This window comes from Strigops habroptila, chromosome 7 (assembly GCF_004027225.2).
Source record: "Strigops habroptila isolate Jane chromosome 7, bStrHab1.2.pri, whole genome shotgun sequence".
NCBI lineage: Eukaryota > Metazoa > Chordata > Aves > Psittaciformes > Psittacidae > Strigops > Strigops habroptila.
In genome coordinates, this window is record NC_044283.2 from 18,323,671 (window position 1) to 18,337,093 (window position 13,423).

At 37.9% G+C, this 13,423-nt stretch overlaps 1 protein-coding gene across 1 annotated transcript in view; it reads left to right on the forward strand.

The window, feature by feature from the left end:
* Positions 1-12,684, forward strand: part of LOC115610783 (cytosolic beta-glucosidase-like) — a 38,894-nt gene extending 26,210 nt beyond the window's left edge. The window contains 8 exon segments of the mRNA XM_030492783.1: positions 1,729-1,801; positions 6,002-6,229; positions 11,171-11,216; positions 11,218-11,272; positions 11,274-11,406; positions 11,409-11,759; positions 12,203-12,267; positions 12,550-12,684. Coding sequence (XP_030348643.1) covers positions 1,729-1,801; positions 6,002-6,229; positions 11,171-11,216; positions 11,218-11,272; positions 11,274-11,406; positions 11,409-11,759; positions 12,203-12,267; positions 12,550-12,684 — 1,086 coding nt within the window.
* The last annotated feature ends 739 nt before the right edge of the window (positions 12,685-13,423 follow it).

Genomic DNA, 13,423 nt, shown 5'->3' on the forward strand with positions numbered 1-13,423 from the left:
TGAAATCAAATTGTATGATTTTCTGGGAAAAGATTTAATGTGACTTACATTTAATGATGTAAAAAATATGCATTATTACTCTGATTCATTAATACCTATTAATCATGATTTCAGGTGTCCCTGTTGAGTTTTACTGTTAACTGCCCAGTGCTTACCTTCTTGCAAATGAAAGCCTGAGGAGGCTACTTCAACCAGAGAATGTTAACTAGTTCATGGCATGAATTTTTGGTCATGTGTATAAAACATGTAAGGGATATGTATGTTTGCTTAGAACATATGTCAGCATGTGTTTTGGGAACAAGTTGGTATGTTGTGCCTCATTTCCCCCTTTGGTCCTTTGTATTCAAGGGGCTTTTACCTTTCATTTGAAAGACGCTTGAGGAAATGCATGCCTGCTGTGAAAGCCTGATTTATTTTGCATTGCATCTGCACTGTCTGGTTCTGCAATGTGCACTGTGGAATTAAATCAGCTTGTCTGCATCTCTACAAGGGATTATATTTTTTTTTTCCCTAAGAAGCTGACTCTTTCATTGTGTGTATTTCTGGCAAAAGTATGTGCATGAACTGTGCTAGTGGCTTTTCTGGGTATGTTAAGGTTTGTCTTATTTTTGTTATCAAAGAAAATATCACTTACGTGTATAATGCTTTGCAGGAGTAGGTCCTCACCCAGAGAAACTGCAAAATCAAAAACGTGCAAGAAGAGCAAAGAAGAAGAAAAAATAGTAGTGGTCATACATTATTGCCTAACAGTCCGATATGTGCAGGTACTGAGCTTTGCAAAAGCAGTGTGGTTATGGTATTATAATAAATGGGGAAAAAAACTCCTGTAAGTCCAGAAAAAAATTGCAGTAGTGACATCTAGTGTGCCAGGTATTGCATTTTTTTGGGAAGGGACAGTAAACTACTTGGAGCCCACCCCACTTGCTACAACCATACCTTGACTCGTCCTCCTGCTGCTGCTCCCTTCCCAGCCTGCTGACAGGAGAGTAGTAACAGCATTGCCAGAAGGTAGAGGAGGAGACTTGGGGGATGTTTTGCGGGTGCTGATTCTGGCACACATGCTATAAGGTTGTCATTGCTGCCTTAGAAAAAATGAACATCCATGGCATTTTAAAGAAGAAAGATAGCTGTTCTGTCTGTATGCTCATACAAATCTTACTCTTCTACTCATTGGTTTCAACTGCTAAACATGTCCAGAACATCCTTTCTCACCTACTGCAGGCAAGTTGTTTTGGTGTTGGGAGAGAAAAAAATAGATATCTGATGCCAGAAAAGAAGAGGTGCTGCTGGTTTTTGAAGCTTACTAGAAGAGGTGGAAATGACTTTTTACCTGGTGGCTAAGGATTTATGTTAAGTAGAGCATCCAAAAAGTCCTTTGGCTGGGAGGTGGGAGGTGGGAGAGAAGTGAGGGAAAACAGGGATCTGTTCTGTGTACTAATGCTTCGTACTAGGTGGAGCCCTTTTACTGTGACCACCCTAGGCTTTTCCACTGCTGCCTTTTCCACTTTCACTGTTATCTGACTGAACCCCTCCACTTTAATCCTGAGATATGCAAAATGCATGGCTTGCCCTTCAGTGTGTGAAGCTGCACAGGGTTTATTTTTGTCTTCAGTGCAGAATCTGCTTGTAACAAGTGGAAGAGTGATCAAGCCAGAAACCGTTGTCTGCAAATGAAGCCCACATCTCCATAGCATCGCATAATGTTGTGTATTCGCCTGTCCTCTGCAGCCGGTGCCAGAGGATATTGCTTTTCCAGTTGGATTTGCTTGGAGGGCAGCTACAACAGCATATCAAATTGAAGGTGTAAATTTTTAGCTGCCAAAGTGTTAAGGAAGTTTTAAGTGAACGAAAAGTCTGGATCCAGAAAGGAGTGTGCTTGCCTTGTTATGTAGATGCTACATCTGATGCAAATCAATGTGGCACTTCTGTTTAAACGCTTCTGGCCTGAGTAGTAAGAAAAGGGTAAAAGATGTTTCAAATCTCAGAAATATGGTTAGGAAATTGAAATGGAGGAGAAGCCTTTCACTACCTATTGAGAATAGGGGAAAAAATAAAGCAGATAGATATACAAATAATTTTCCAATTAGTTCTTGAGGATTTCCTTTCTCTAGTGCTAATTTAAGTAGATTACTGTTGGCTATTCCAAAACTGGATGGGAGAACCATCTCATCAGACCTTGATAATCATAAGGGGTCCTCAGTTAGGAATTCAACTCCAAAGAATATGAAAAACAATGAACTGAGAGATTAACAGTTGGACTTGTGGAGGCCCTCCCCCAGGGACATGTACCATGTTCCCCACTGAATGGAGGTGCTTCTAAAGGGATTTGTCCAGCATGGTACGAAAATATGTGGCAGATTAGGGAATGTAAACCCATAAGGTACAGGGCTACCTACAGCCAACCCCCCCCCCCCCCCCGCCAAGTTTATTCCTTCATAAATGTGTGTTTAGAGACCTTTAAAATACATATGGATCTGATTTTCTCATATTATACCCTGCAGCTTGAAGGCACTTAACTCCCATTGATTTCAGTACCTAAATGGGAGTTGTAGATCTAAAATAGTCTATGAGGATGTAGCCTTTAGTTCTTGGTTATTGCTGAAAGTGATAGTACTTGCCCATGCTTGGTACCTTTTAACGAGCTCAGTTAGCTTCACCTAATAGACTGAACAGCTCACTGTTCCTGGGAATCAATATTCTGGGCCAGATTCTAACTCGAGTCCTGCAATGCGCATAGCTCTACTAACTAATTTTTAAAATGAGAATTGTGTGTGCATATAGAATGACATTATAATTTCCTGCCTTTTGAGTGGCTAGATGTGCAACCTTAATGTTCTCTTAATGTATTTTTAATGAGCTTTCCTAAGGTTTCTGAGTGGGAGAAACATTAAAAAAAAATCTATAATGTGGTCTAGACACTACTCAGATGACCCTTTTCCCGCAGAAGTAAGAAACACAACAGGGAATTCCTTCTCCTGAAAGCTTTGGAGCTGTGCAGCTTCCAACCTAAAGGCAGCATGATTGAAGCAATAGTTCTTGTAGAGTCCAGACTCAGTTGCTGCACATATCACAAGGTACACAGTGGATGAGGCAAAGGCTGACAGAGTATTTTTTACTGTCAGCTATGTATTTATGCACAGCACAACCTTCTCCACTCTGTATATTTCAAAGTGCTAAAAAATCATACCAATTGTACTCTGCATGCTCAAAGTGCAGATTTCAAAGGTTCATGACTCAGTCAAATCAAAATCAATTTGCACCAGAACACTCAAAAGCACTTCTTCTTACTGAGGGCTATTTCTATGCTAAATTTCAACTCTGCTTGATTTTTTTTTTTCTTAAATTTTTTTTTTTTTTTCCAAGACAGAGAAGGAGAAGTTGCAAAAAATCTCATAATGGTAAAAGTGGTTTTCTTCACTTCTTTCATATGCCAAATAGTTGAACTGTATTAATTCAGACAAAATGTCACCTTTTGGGCAGAGACCAGGCCAGGAAAATTTCGCTCGAAAATGTGAAAGCACATCTGAATTAGAAGAAAAGCTAACTTGGATAAGTACATGAAAACTCAAATACTCTGATCAGTAATATTCCTGTTTCACTAGCTTCACTTTAATGGAAAAACATTCTATCTTGTTCCATTGTAATAATGGAATGCATTACATAATGCAGAGAATGGGGAGCGTGTATCGTATTTCATGATAATTCATATTAATCACTTGGTGACATGCTATGTGATGAGTTGGTAGTTAAGTCTCACCTATGTGCTTGAAAAGTAAAATCAGTTCCTCATCACTGTTCTTTCCTGGCCCCAAAGCTCACTAAAACTCAGAGTATGTCTACGCTATGCAGTGCTATGTAGCGTGGAGGTTTCAGAGCAAGCTTAGAGGTGCAAGCTCTGTTCATTGAAGCAGAGCAGAGCTCTGTGCAGACTAATTGCAGCTCAGCAGGATATGTTAGTGTATGTGAAGCTTTCTGTTGCCTTGGCTAGATTGCTTCCTACACTTTATTTAGCTAGCTCAGATACTCTGGACTGTACAGAGAGGCTCTTCGAACAGCATGAGGAGTGCTTGAAAGTGGGTTTGTTGCTACAGCCCCAGTCAGGGCTTTTTAGTGGCTAATGGCTACTGGAGTAGCACTGTCATACTCTGCTGAAAATCAAATGTTTCTTCTTTTCCCTCCCACCTCCTTTGCTGGAGGAAGGCAGACAAAAAAAAAAATTGTTCAGCATCTGCTCTAGCTGCTGATTCTTAAATGAAGGTGTGTTGGTTGCCCATTATGGCAGCTTTTGGCTTCCCTTCACTCTGACTGTAGTGAAGAAAGAGCTATATCATATCGATATGGTGCAGGAAGCCTGCTTTTAAAGGCTTCTGAATTCTAGGTGCCACCAAAAAATTACTGTTGTTATTTCCTGCACTCCTCTAAAATGATTATTTATTTCAGCCGGCATATTTGAAATCAAAAGCAGGATGTAGCGAACTTTTAGTACTGTGTTTTTCTGAAAATCATACAGACAGAGCACAAAGTCTGTGATAAAATCTGAGATTAAGGGAAACTCAAACTGTCTCGATCTAAAATTTGACCTGCTTTGAAGGTTGTCCCATATAAGAGTTTCATTTACTGACCAACCAAATGTAGATATATCAGTGTTCGTGTGCTTCAATAAAATTCTGTAAAGAACATGAAATGTGACAATGATCTTTGAAAAGCTAGGTTATAGAAGTGATATTACAGATTTTAGTAATGCTTTAAATTAAGTGTCTTCAATATGCTTAACCTTGCATTAAACTTAGATTTAATAAGACAGATGTGTATTAAGTACTGAATATACTTAAGGGAGCAATCTTGCATTGGCAGGGGATGGACTCAATGACCTCCTAATAGTTCTCCTCCATCTCTAATTTCTATGATACTAATTGATTATTAAAACACTTTTATTGAGGATTGATATGTAGCTATTATATAGTTATTAATCTTACAACCCAACTAATATTTAATTTATACATGATTTTAACACACAATGTCATTTTCGTTTTTAAAGAGTAACCCTGGAACAGTGCATTCACTGGGACTCTGAAAAGTCTTGCTAGTAAATGAAGTTGGCCATTTTGGGGTTATTTGGAATTTTATGATACAATCACTTTTTGCAGGGCTGTAAGTTTGCAGAGTTCTCCCTGTTAAAAATGAAATGTTTGCCACAGCTACAGCATTGCTCCTGAAAGACAAAGAAACTTGTCATGAAGAAAGGTGCATTTATTTGGTTTAAATACTATGGAATGTTAATACTGTGTAATCTCGAACAACGGCTGTATTTTGAATATTTTAAAAGTAATCTATCTCAATTTTGGAATTTAAAAGAAATTTACCAAAACACTGAAAGTGAAGAAAATGGTGCAGGGGTTTTGAGCATTCAAAATTCATTTCTGTGAATGTTTGGCTAAGTAAAATGCAGAAGTTTTGCAGAGCTGTGTTATTAATTCAGCTTGCATATGCCTAGGGCCAAGGCTCATAATGGCGTTCCTTTCTTTTTAACAGACTGTCGGGATTTTCAAAGGACATCCAGAAAGCCATAAGTACCTATTTGGTGGATGTATTTCTCATACCCTAAAGGCTTTCTTTGATATGGACTGATCTTTTACGTTTATGGACGGAAGCTGCATTAGAAAATGCTCTTTGTGAAAACCTGTAATATCTCAAGAGTTGCAAACATCTGATTTTTGGCCAAGGAAGTACGAAGAGTGTCAGAACTCTGAATGCTTTTTAAAACAGGATTTTCAAATAATTAGCAGCAAGTGAAAATATGAATAAATGCAAAACCTGACACAAATACTAATGGTTGAAAGCTCCTAGTTACTTTAAATGATATAAGGAGCGGGTAGGGAATACTGCTCATTTTACTCACAGGATTTTGAGGGGTTTGTGCCTACTTTGTGATAAATATTTACATTCAACATATGTCTTTTGATGTCAAAAGTGTAACGACCAAGTTTAGTTTTTCAAGCAGAAGGCTGGAATGCAGATGGAAAGGGCCCTAATGTCTGGGACACATTCACCCATCAGGGAGGAGATCGAGTTTTCAAGAACCAGACTGGTGATGTAGCTTGTGGCAGCTACACTCTGTGGGAGGAAGATTTGAAATGTATCAAACAGCTTGGATTGACTCATTATCGCTTTTCTCTTTCCTGGTCACGTCTGTTACCTGATGGGACGACAGGTTTCATCAACCAGAAAGGCAATTGTTTCTTAAAAATAGAAGGTTGCAGCTTTAATTCAAGGTTATTGCCGCAGTCTGGCATAATTAATCCAGTATGCTATTCTGCAGTGTAGCTTTGAAATTGCAACTTTTTTCAGAGTAATTATGGGATGATTTTTTATAGGTTTGCAACAACTTACTAATTAATATTCTAGATCCCCTTGGATAGCACAATCTTTTGGGATAGGATTAGTATTATGTTTCCTATGTATCTTTTTGCTTACTCCATTTTTTTTAATTGTAACTCTAAATCGTTTTGCTTCATCAGAATGTTTATACTTACAGGGATCCTAGCCATGAGGGTATTTTTGGATGGCTTACAAGAGACAAGTATCTTATTTGGCAAATGCATTTAGATAGCGTATCAGTATACTCTGATGTACTGAACTTCACATTGACTGTTTTGCACTCAGAGGGACATATTTTTCCCAGATATTTTTGTTAGCAAGTTAGAGAGGATTCTTCAGACTCAGGTAGGAACTGCACTTAGTTCTGTGACAAACACAAGACAGTCCCTCTGAAAAGAAGAGTTTTCACAATCTCAGCATACAGTGTAAAAGTGAAAAGGGATACAGCACATAAACAGGCTGGTCAGATTGCTAGAAGTCAGACATAAAATTTCCTACATTTCTGATTTTTTTATTTTAATTCCATAGATATGGATTTAAGATTAAGATCATTCACTAGGAAAAGATAGGAAATGGCAGCTTTGCCTGCAGAACATAGGAAATAGAAGAAAGAAGAAATAAAAAGAATTGTGAAGAATAAAAGCAACTGAGGCTGAACCAAAAATTATGTGAGTATCAAAGTACTTGGCTGAGGTCTCTTGTATGCTGAGAGGATAATATTTTGAGGGAAAAAAAAGCAAAGTAGATTTGGATGAGCTCTGAATCTCAATTCTGCCTCCTACTCTTCTGAATCTCAGTTCTACTGAGAAGACATGCATGTTTATACTTGTGGGGCAGTGTTTGCCTTGGCAATTCTTTCCTTCTGCTGGTTTGAAGATTGCAAAGATGGAAGGCTACGAAGGGAAAGGGTTTCTTAGAAAATGCTCTTCAGGTTGTCCTATCTTGATAGGAAGATACCAGCAGAAGCAGTATATTTCTGTAGAATTTCAGTCATATGGAGTTTGGCGGTTTAATAGGCAGCAGCCTGTCCTCTGCACCCTACAGATTACAGTTTGCACTAGAGAGTGGAGGAACCTTTGTTTCAAGAATTCAGAAAGGGGGGCTGGTGAATCTGCTGTAAACAGACCAACCAGCCATTTCCCCCTGCAGAGCATGACTGCAAAAACTGTGCCAGCATCCCGGAGAGGCTTGAATGGAAGCTTTTCCTTTGCCACCAAAATTTACTATATGCTTCCCACTTTTACTGGCACAGCTTGCCCTTCCCTTGGAATGCTTTCTGTGGTGCGTTGAATTTAAATTTGGCTGAGTCCTTGTGGTTTCTTTCCTATACTGATATTCCTTCAGATGAGGCTGCAGGCACTGTACAACCCCACAGAGCTGCCTACTGAATAGGCTTTGTTATTTAGATGTCAGAGTGGAAGACAGCAAGCAGACATTCTGAATGCACTTGGTAAGGAAAGCTAGCATTTTGACAAAACTCAGCTGTAATTTCAGAAAATGTTCACTTTATCCCCAGTATAAGTAGTTGCCTGATTAATATTATGAACTTTGCATTTAACGAAAGGGCATTGGAAGAACTCCAAGTAGGCCAGCTTTCATTAGGAGGGAGTTCACTTCTCTTGTGCAGTGATCTGTTGAAGCAATTGTAGCTGCATAGCATGGAAAGGCCATCATCTTTCTTATAAACATTTTTACAAAGAGCATGTGAAGAATTAGAAAGCTAAAGCAGTGTCCTTTCAAATAAAATCATCCACACCAAGTGATTCACTACCAATTTCACACCCAAGACGTAGGACATTTGAAAACCTTTAAACCCATTCTGTTTCTAACCCAGTGAGGATGAAGTCCTTTAAAGTAGTGATGTTGTAGGTGTATTGTTCCTAAGATGTGTCAGGGTTTATGTTAAAACTTACACCAAGTTTGTTTTTAAAGTATTTTTGTCCAATTATTTTTATCCTAGAAGGTACCCTGAGCAGAATAAGTTAACTGCAAAACATGAGGTGTCAGTGTGGAGGGAGACGAAAATAGTAAAAGTGGGGGCATTGAGTCTGGGAGAGTTTGATGTTATGCCTCACTTCAGCACGAAGGTAGGGAATCAGGATGGGGAGAGGAGATGAGAGAAAAGTGAAAAGAACAATCCTTGACTTTCCAGTGACAAAATGCTCCTTAATGTCTGTAATCCCCAAATTTTGGGATGTCTGCACAAAACCATTATATACACACTTTCTCAGAAGAACATTTTCTGTATTTCTACTTCTAGCTGACCCGCAGATACAGCCATAGAAACTAAACCAGGCTACTCTGGAAGGTATGAGGCAATCTGAAAATTTCACTTGACATTTACATTTTTCAGGGATGCAGTTCTATTTCTCTTCATTTCCTAACACAAAACATAAATCTTTTCCAGTATTGGTGTTTAATTGAGATGTAAAAAATGAATGATAACTGGTTGCACTTAAATGTTATAAATTGTACTGAGTAATTTATAATCTGAAAATTAGAATGAGAAATGCTGGTGTCTTCTACACAGCATTACTCTCAATATGGTAGAACAGGATTTTGTACCAGCAAAGGATTTCTTTATTCCCAGTTTAAGCTTATGTGGTAAACCCTGTAGTCCCAACTGCAGAGTTAGCACACACCCAGTCCCACTGATGTCTAATAGGTCCCTGTTGAAAAGTAACATTTACAAACCCTATTTGTTCTCTCGCAAATTGCAAGAATTTGCTTTTCAAAATTTAGAATTCTGGTATATTCCTTCCTCTTTTCTATGGATGCATTCTCAAGGCACAGGCACGTATCTCCTCAGAATTTAATGTGTTTTTCTGGTGCTGCACTTGGAAGGAAAAGCAAATTACCAGTGAGATTTATTGTGAATTACTTTGTAAACAAACTTATTGAGTCTTGCTGTGCTAAAGGATGTGTATGCACCTGTTTGTTTAGGAGAAGGCACTGTCTAAGTCTGGGGTTCATAATTGATTGCTGCAGTAAATTTTGTCTTTAAAAAGACATTTGACAGAAATCCTTACGATTAGCCAGTTGAAGTTACGTTAATTTGAAGTCTAATACTGTCCTTTTAAGAAGAAGATAGTATGGGGTTCTGTATTGGCATTTTTAAATATAAGTACACAGTAACCTGACCCTGAGAATACCAGGGAATATATAGTACAATATAGTACAGACATATTTATTAATGAACAGATTTTCTGCTTTGAATTAAACAAAATCTCTGGTTCAGAAACTTTTAAGAATAATAATCTAAACCATCCATAACCTCCTAAGTATACATTTTTGTTAACTTTTGCAGCTTAGTAACCCTCCTCCTCCTTTCTGCTGTTTTCAAGTTCTTTAGACCTTTCTCGTTCTGGGTTTCAATACGTCAAGGCCTTGGGATAGATATTTTGTACACACCTATGTCTTATTAGATATGTGCCCACACTTCGGTATATTTAGCCCAAGTCTTTGAAGCAAAGGGTGACTGATTTCTACATTCCACCAGGATGATGGAGACCTATTTCTGGCTCAGATCTCTTAGCCTAACAAATAATAATTCAAGGCCACTGTTGGCCTTTTCCAATTACCACAGTAAACCAGATAGTTCAAGTAAAAGAGCAAGCTAATTGATACTCTTTGAACCAGAGCTTACAATGTGTTTTGCAGTATCTGGTGTTTCCAGAAGGCCTAAAAGCAATGTAATTTTGTTTGAATGCAAGCAAAATTAAAAATACCTATTGGAGATCTTAAGGTATCCTGATATTTAAACTTACAGTGACCTCTCAGCAGCATAAAAATAGTCCTTTAGGAAACATATTCGTGTCAGCCACTGCTAAATCTGAACAGAAGGTGAATTCCTTTTAAGCCTCTAGAAATACATCCCCAATGCTGGCCAGCTTTAACAACACATCCAGGAAATTAAAGTTGATCTCTCTCTTATCAAGAAGGAACAAGAAAGGTAGGAAGTCATAAGTTTTTAGAGAGGTGAGCTAATTCCTTCTTGCAGTTAGAGGGACTGAACAGTCTGCAGCAGTGGCAGTCTAAATGGAAGAGAGTTGATTTCTTGGATAAACTAATGCCAAGGCATTCAAGTTGGTGGCTAAAGATACCAGTGCCCTAAACTCTATCTAAAACCTAGTAAAGCCCAATGAAAAGCCTTAAATATCATATAGATCTAATGAGGGAACTGTTGAATTCACACAACTGCAAAATGTTGAATGCATTGACAGTATCTTCTTTGTCTTGACCCTGGCACAGACAGTGGTGGAGAATGGAACAGTCTAGAGTAAACTGCTCACCCAGCCAACCAAGTTCAAATCATAACAGATCAGCTTAGTTACCTTGCTGAGTGTGGCATTGAACTTTTTAAAAGACACAGTTCTTAAGGAGATAAATGCTTTCATTAGAACAAATCTATTTGTAAGGCTCTCAAGTGTCAGGATTTTTCCAACACCCATGCATCTTGCACAGGCAGCCAAGCTTCCATTCAGGCATTTAAATTAAAGGATTATATTTTCATGTGACCAGCACCCATCAGAATTATGTTTCTCCTGGGGAGTTGCTGTCCACTGATCTATTTTGAAAATTTGCATCCTCATTTCATTTTATGTGCCTGGTTGGAAGATTTTGTGTGCTGAGCATTTTTGCCAACTCTGGAGTCTTATAACAGTAGTCAGCACACAGTTGAGAGAAAATATTTGCATCTCATAACAGAAAATGTGCAGTGAGGTTTCTTCATGTGTTAAAATGTAATAAAGTTTTTAAGTTAACCCTTTTTTGTTTCTTTTAATATTTTCAGGAGTCAATTATTACAGCACAATCAATAATAACTTGGGAAATGGCATTGTGCTCCCTGTATCACTTTGGCTTACCTCAGTCCTTAGAAGATGAAGATGGCTGGGCAATCTGAAAAGATCATTGAGACCTTTGATATTCATGCAAAGTATTGCTTCAGAACATTTGGAGACTGAGTGATCACTATTAATGAGCCTTATGTTGTTGCTGTATGTGGCTGTGAAAATGGTATAGCGCCAGTATTGGTATCCGAGCTTACAAGACAGCTTATAATATGCTAAAAGCTCATGTTAAAGCTGGACATAGTTGTGACAAGATATTTGGACAAAAGAAAAGTGGGCTTATGACTATAGCTCTGAACTGAGATTGGTAGAACCTCTGTAGCACATCAAAAAGCAACTTTTGCTTTTTACCCTTTACCTTAGATGTATTTTTCAGGACAATATTTACTGATGATGAATATCCAGCCATCATGATGTCTGATATTTCTGCAATGCATTCAAAGCAGGGTTATTTATCAACAAGGCTTCCAGAATTCACTAAAGAGGAAAAAGTTATCATCATGGGTACTGCTGACTTCTTTGCTCTGAACTGTTAAACTTAAGACCAAGAAAATGCAGACAAGAGGCTAAATGTTTCAATGGACTGTGAAGCTGAATGTTGCAACTGGGAGTTTATGGTTACCTGTTGTACCATGATGTTTGCACTGTCTTCCGTGTTATATCAAGGAATGGCTCACAGGACCATTTTACTGCTATTAGCTGGCCAACGAACGAATCTAAGAATCCAGTGTGTAATATTGGTGATTTGGGGTTTTTGAGGTGCCCATCTGGATGGCATAAGACATTGTACAAGATATAAATAAACAAGTCACCTTGGGATTCGTAATTTAATTTTTGCATGCTGGATAAAAAAAGTAGAAGCCTTAGTGTTTTCCTATTGCCTTTGTACTTGATAGCTATTTTACAGTTTGAAATCACACACCAGTGTTATATCATCTTTTGAACTCCAGAAATGATCTTTCTGATGCCAACAGTAAGGTTTTCCTGGCATGCAGCTGCTCCTGGCAATGGGACCTGCAATGACTGCCAGTACCAAGGGGTTAAGGAACAGTGACAATAAGCAGATGCTAATGCAGGAAAGATATTTTAGTCTTCTCATTAAAATAAGTCATTTCACTGTCTTCATGGATATTTGCACAGTTTTGCTTTTCCATTGTTAATCATAAAAGGTCAGCTCACGGAAAATTAAGTTAATAGGGTCAGTGCAATTTGATGAAAACTAGTTTTAGTTTGTAGCTTAGAAAAGATAGAGGGTAATGCATCTGATTTTATGGACTTTCTTACATCTGTTCTGAATAAAACTTCTGCTCTCTTGTTCTAGGATACATATAATAACCCTATAATTTATATCACTGAGAATGGGTTTTCCCAAAGTGACCCTGCACTACTTGATGGCAGTCAACTATGGGAGTATTTCAGGCTGATTTTACAGGAAATTTTAAAAGGTACCATTTAAAATGATGAAAGATCAATTGTGCAAACTTAATATAATTTTACTCTGTGCTTATTTGCATTTGGAAATGACCAATGATTCTTGAAGCTAAAATTCGTGTAAATCGGACTGAAGGGATGTGATTTAAAAAAAAAAAAAAAAGCATGTTTAGCTGAAAGGAAAGCAAGCAGTATTAACTCTGCTTCCCCATCTTGGGGTAGAAACAGATGAAAAGGTGCTCCATATGTACATTATTTTTAAACTCAGTTTTGTAGGGCCATAGTTCTTCATTGAGCAAAGCAACTACACTGATCTTCAGAAGTGCTTATCTTTCATACTTTTCATTGTGAAGAATGCAAAGTTGAGTGCACTTGAAAACCTGACCGTTGCATCTCATAATATCCTTACAGCAGAATACAACCTCCCATACAAAATGACTTCCTTGTGATAATTTATTCCTGTACAAGGCCATTACATCATTGTAGCTCAGCTTCTAACTTTATGTCAGGATGGCCAAAAGTGTTCAGCACTGGTGAAGCTTTTTTTTTTTTGAAACATGCTTTGCCATTAGTTTTGATAGAAACAAAGTTAGCCCAATTTACAATCTTCTGGAAATTCCTTCCTTACCTTCCTTCTGTTGGTAATATACAAAGAGTAGATCTTCTTACTATGTATCAAGTGAACGATATTTTAAAATGCCAGTTCATTTAGATAACAGCTAGTGTCCATGTTATATTTGTCCAAAGTGACTACATTCATGAAT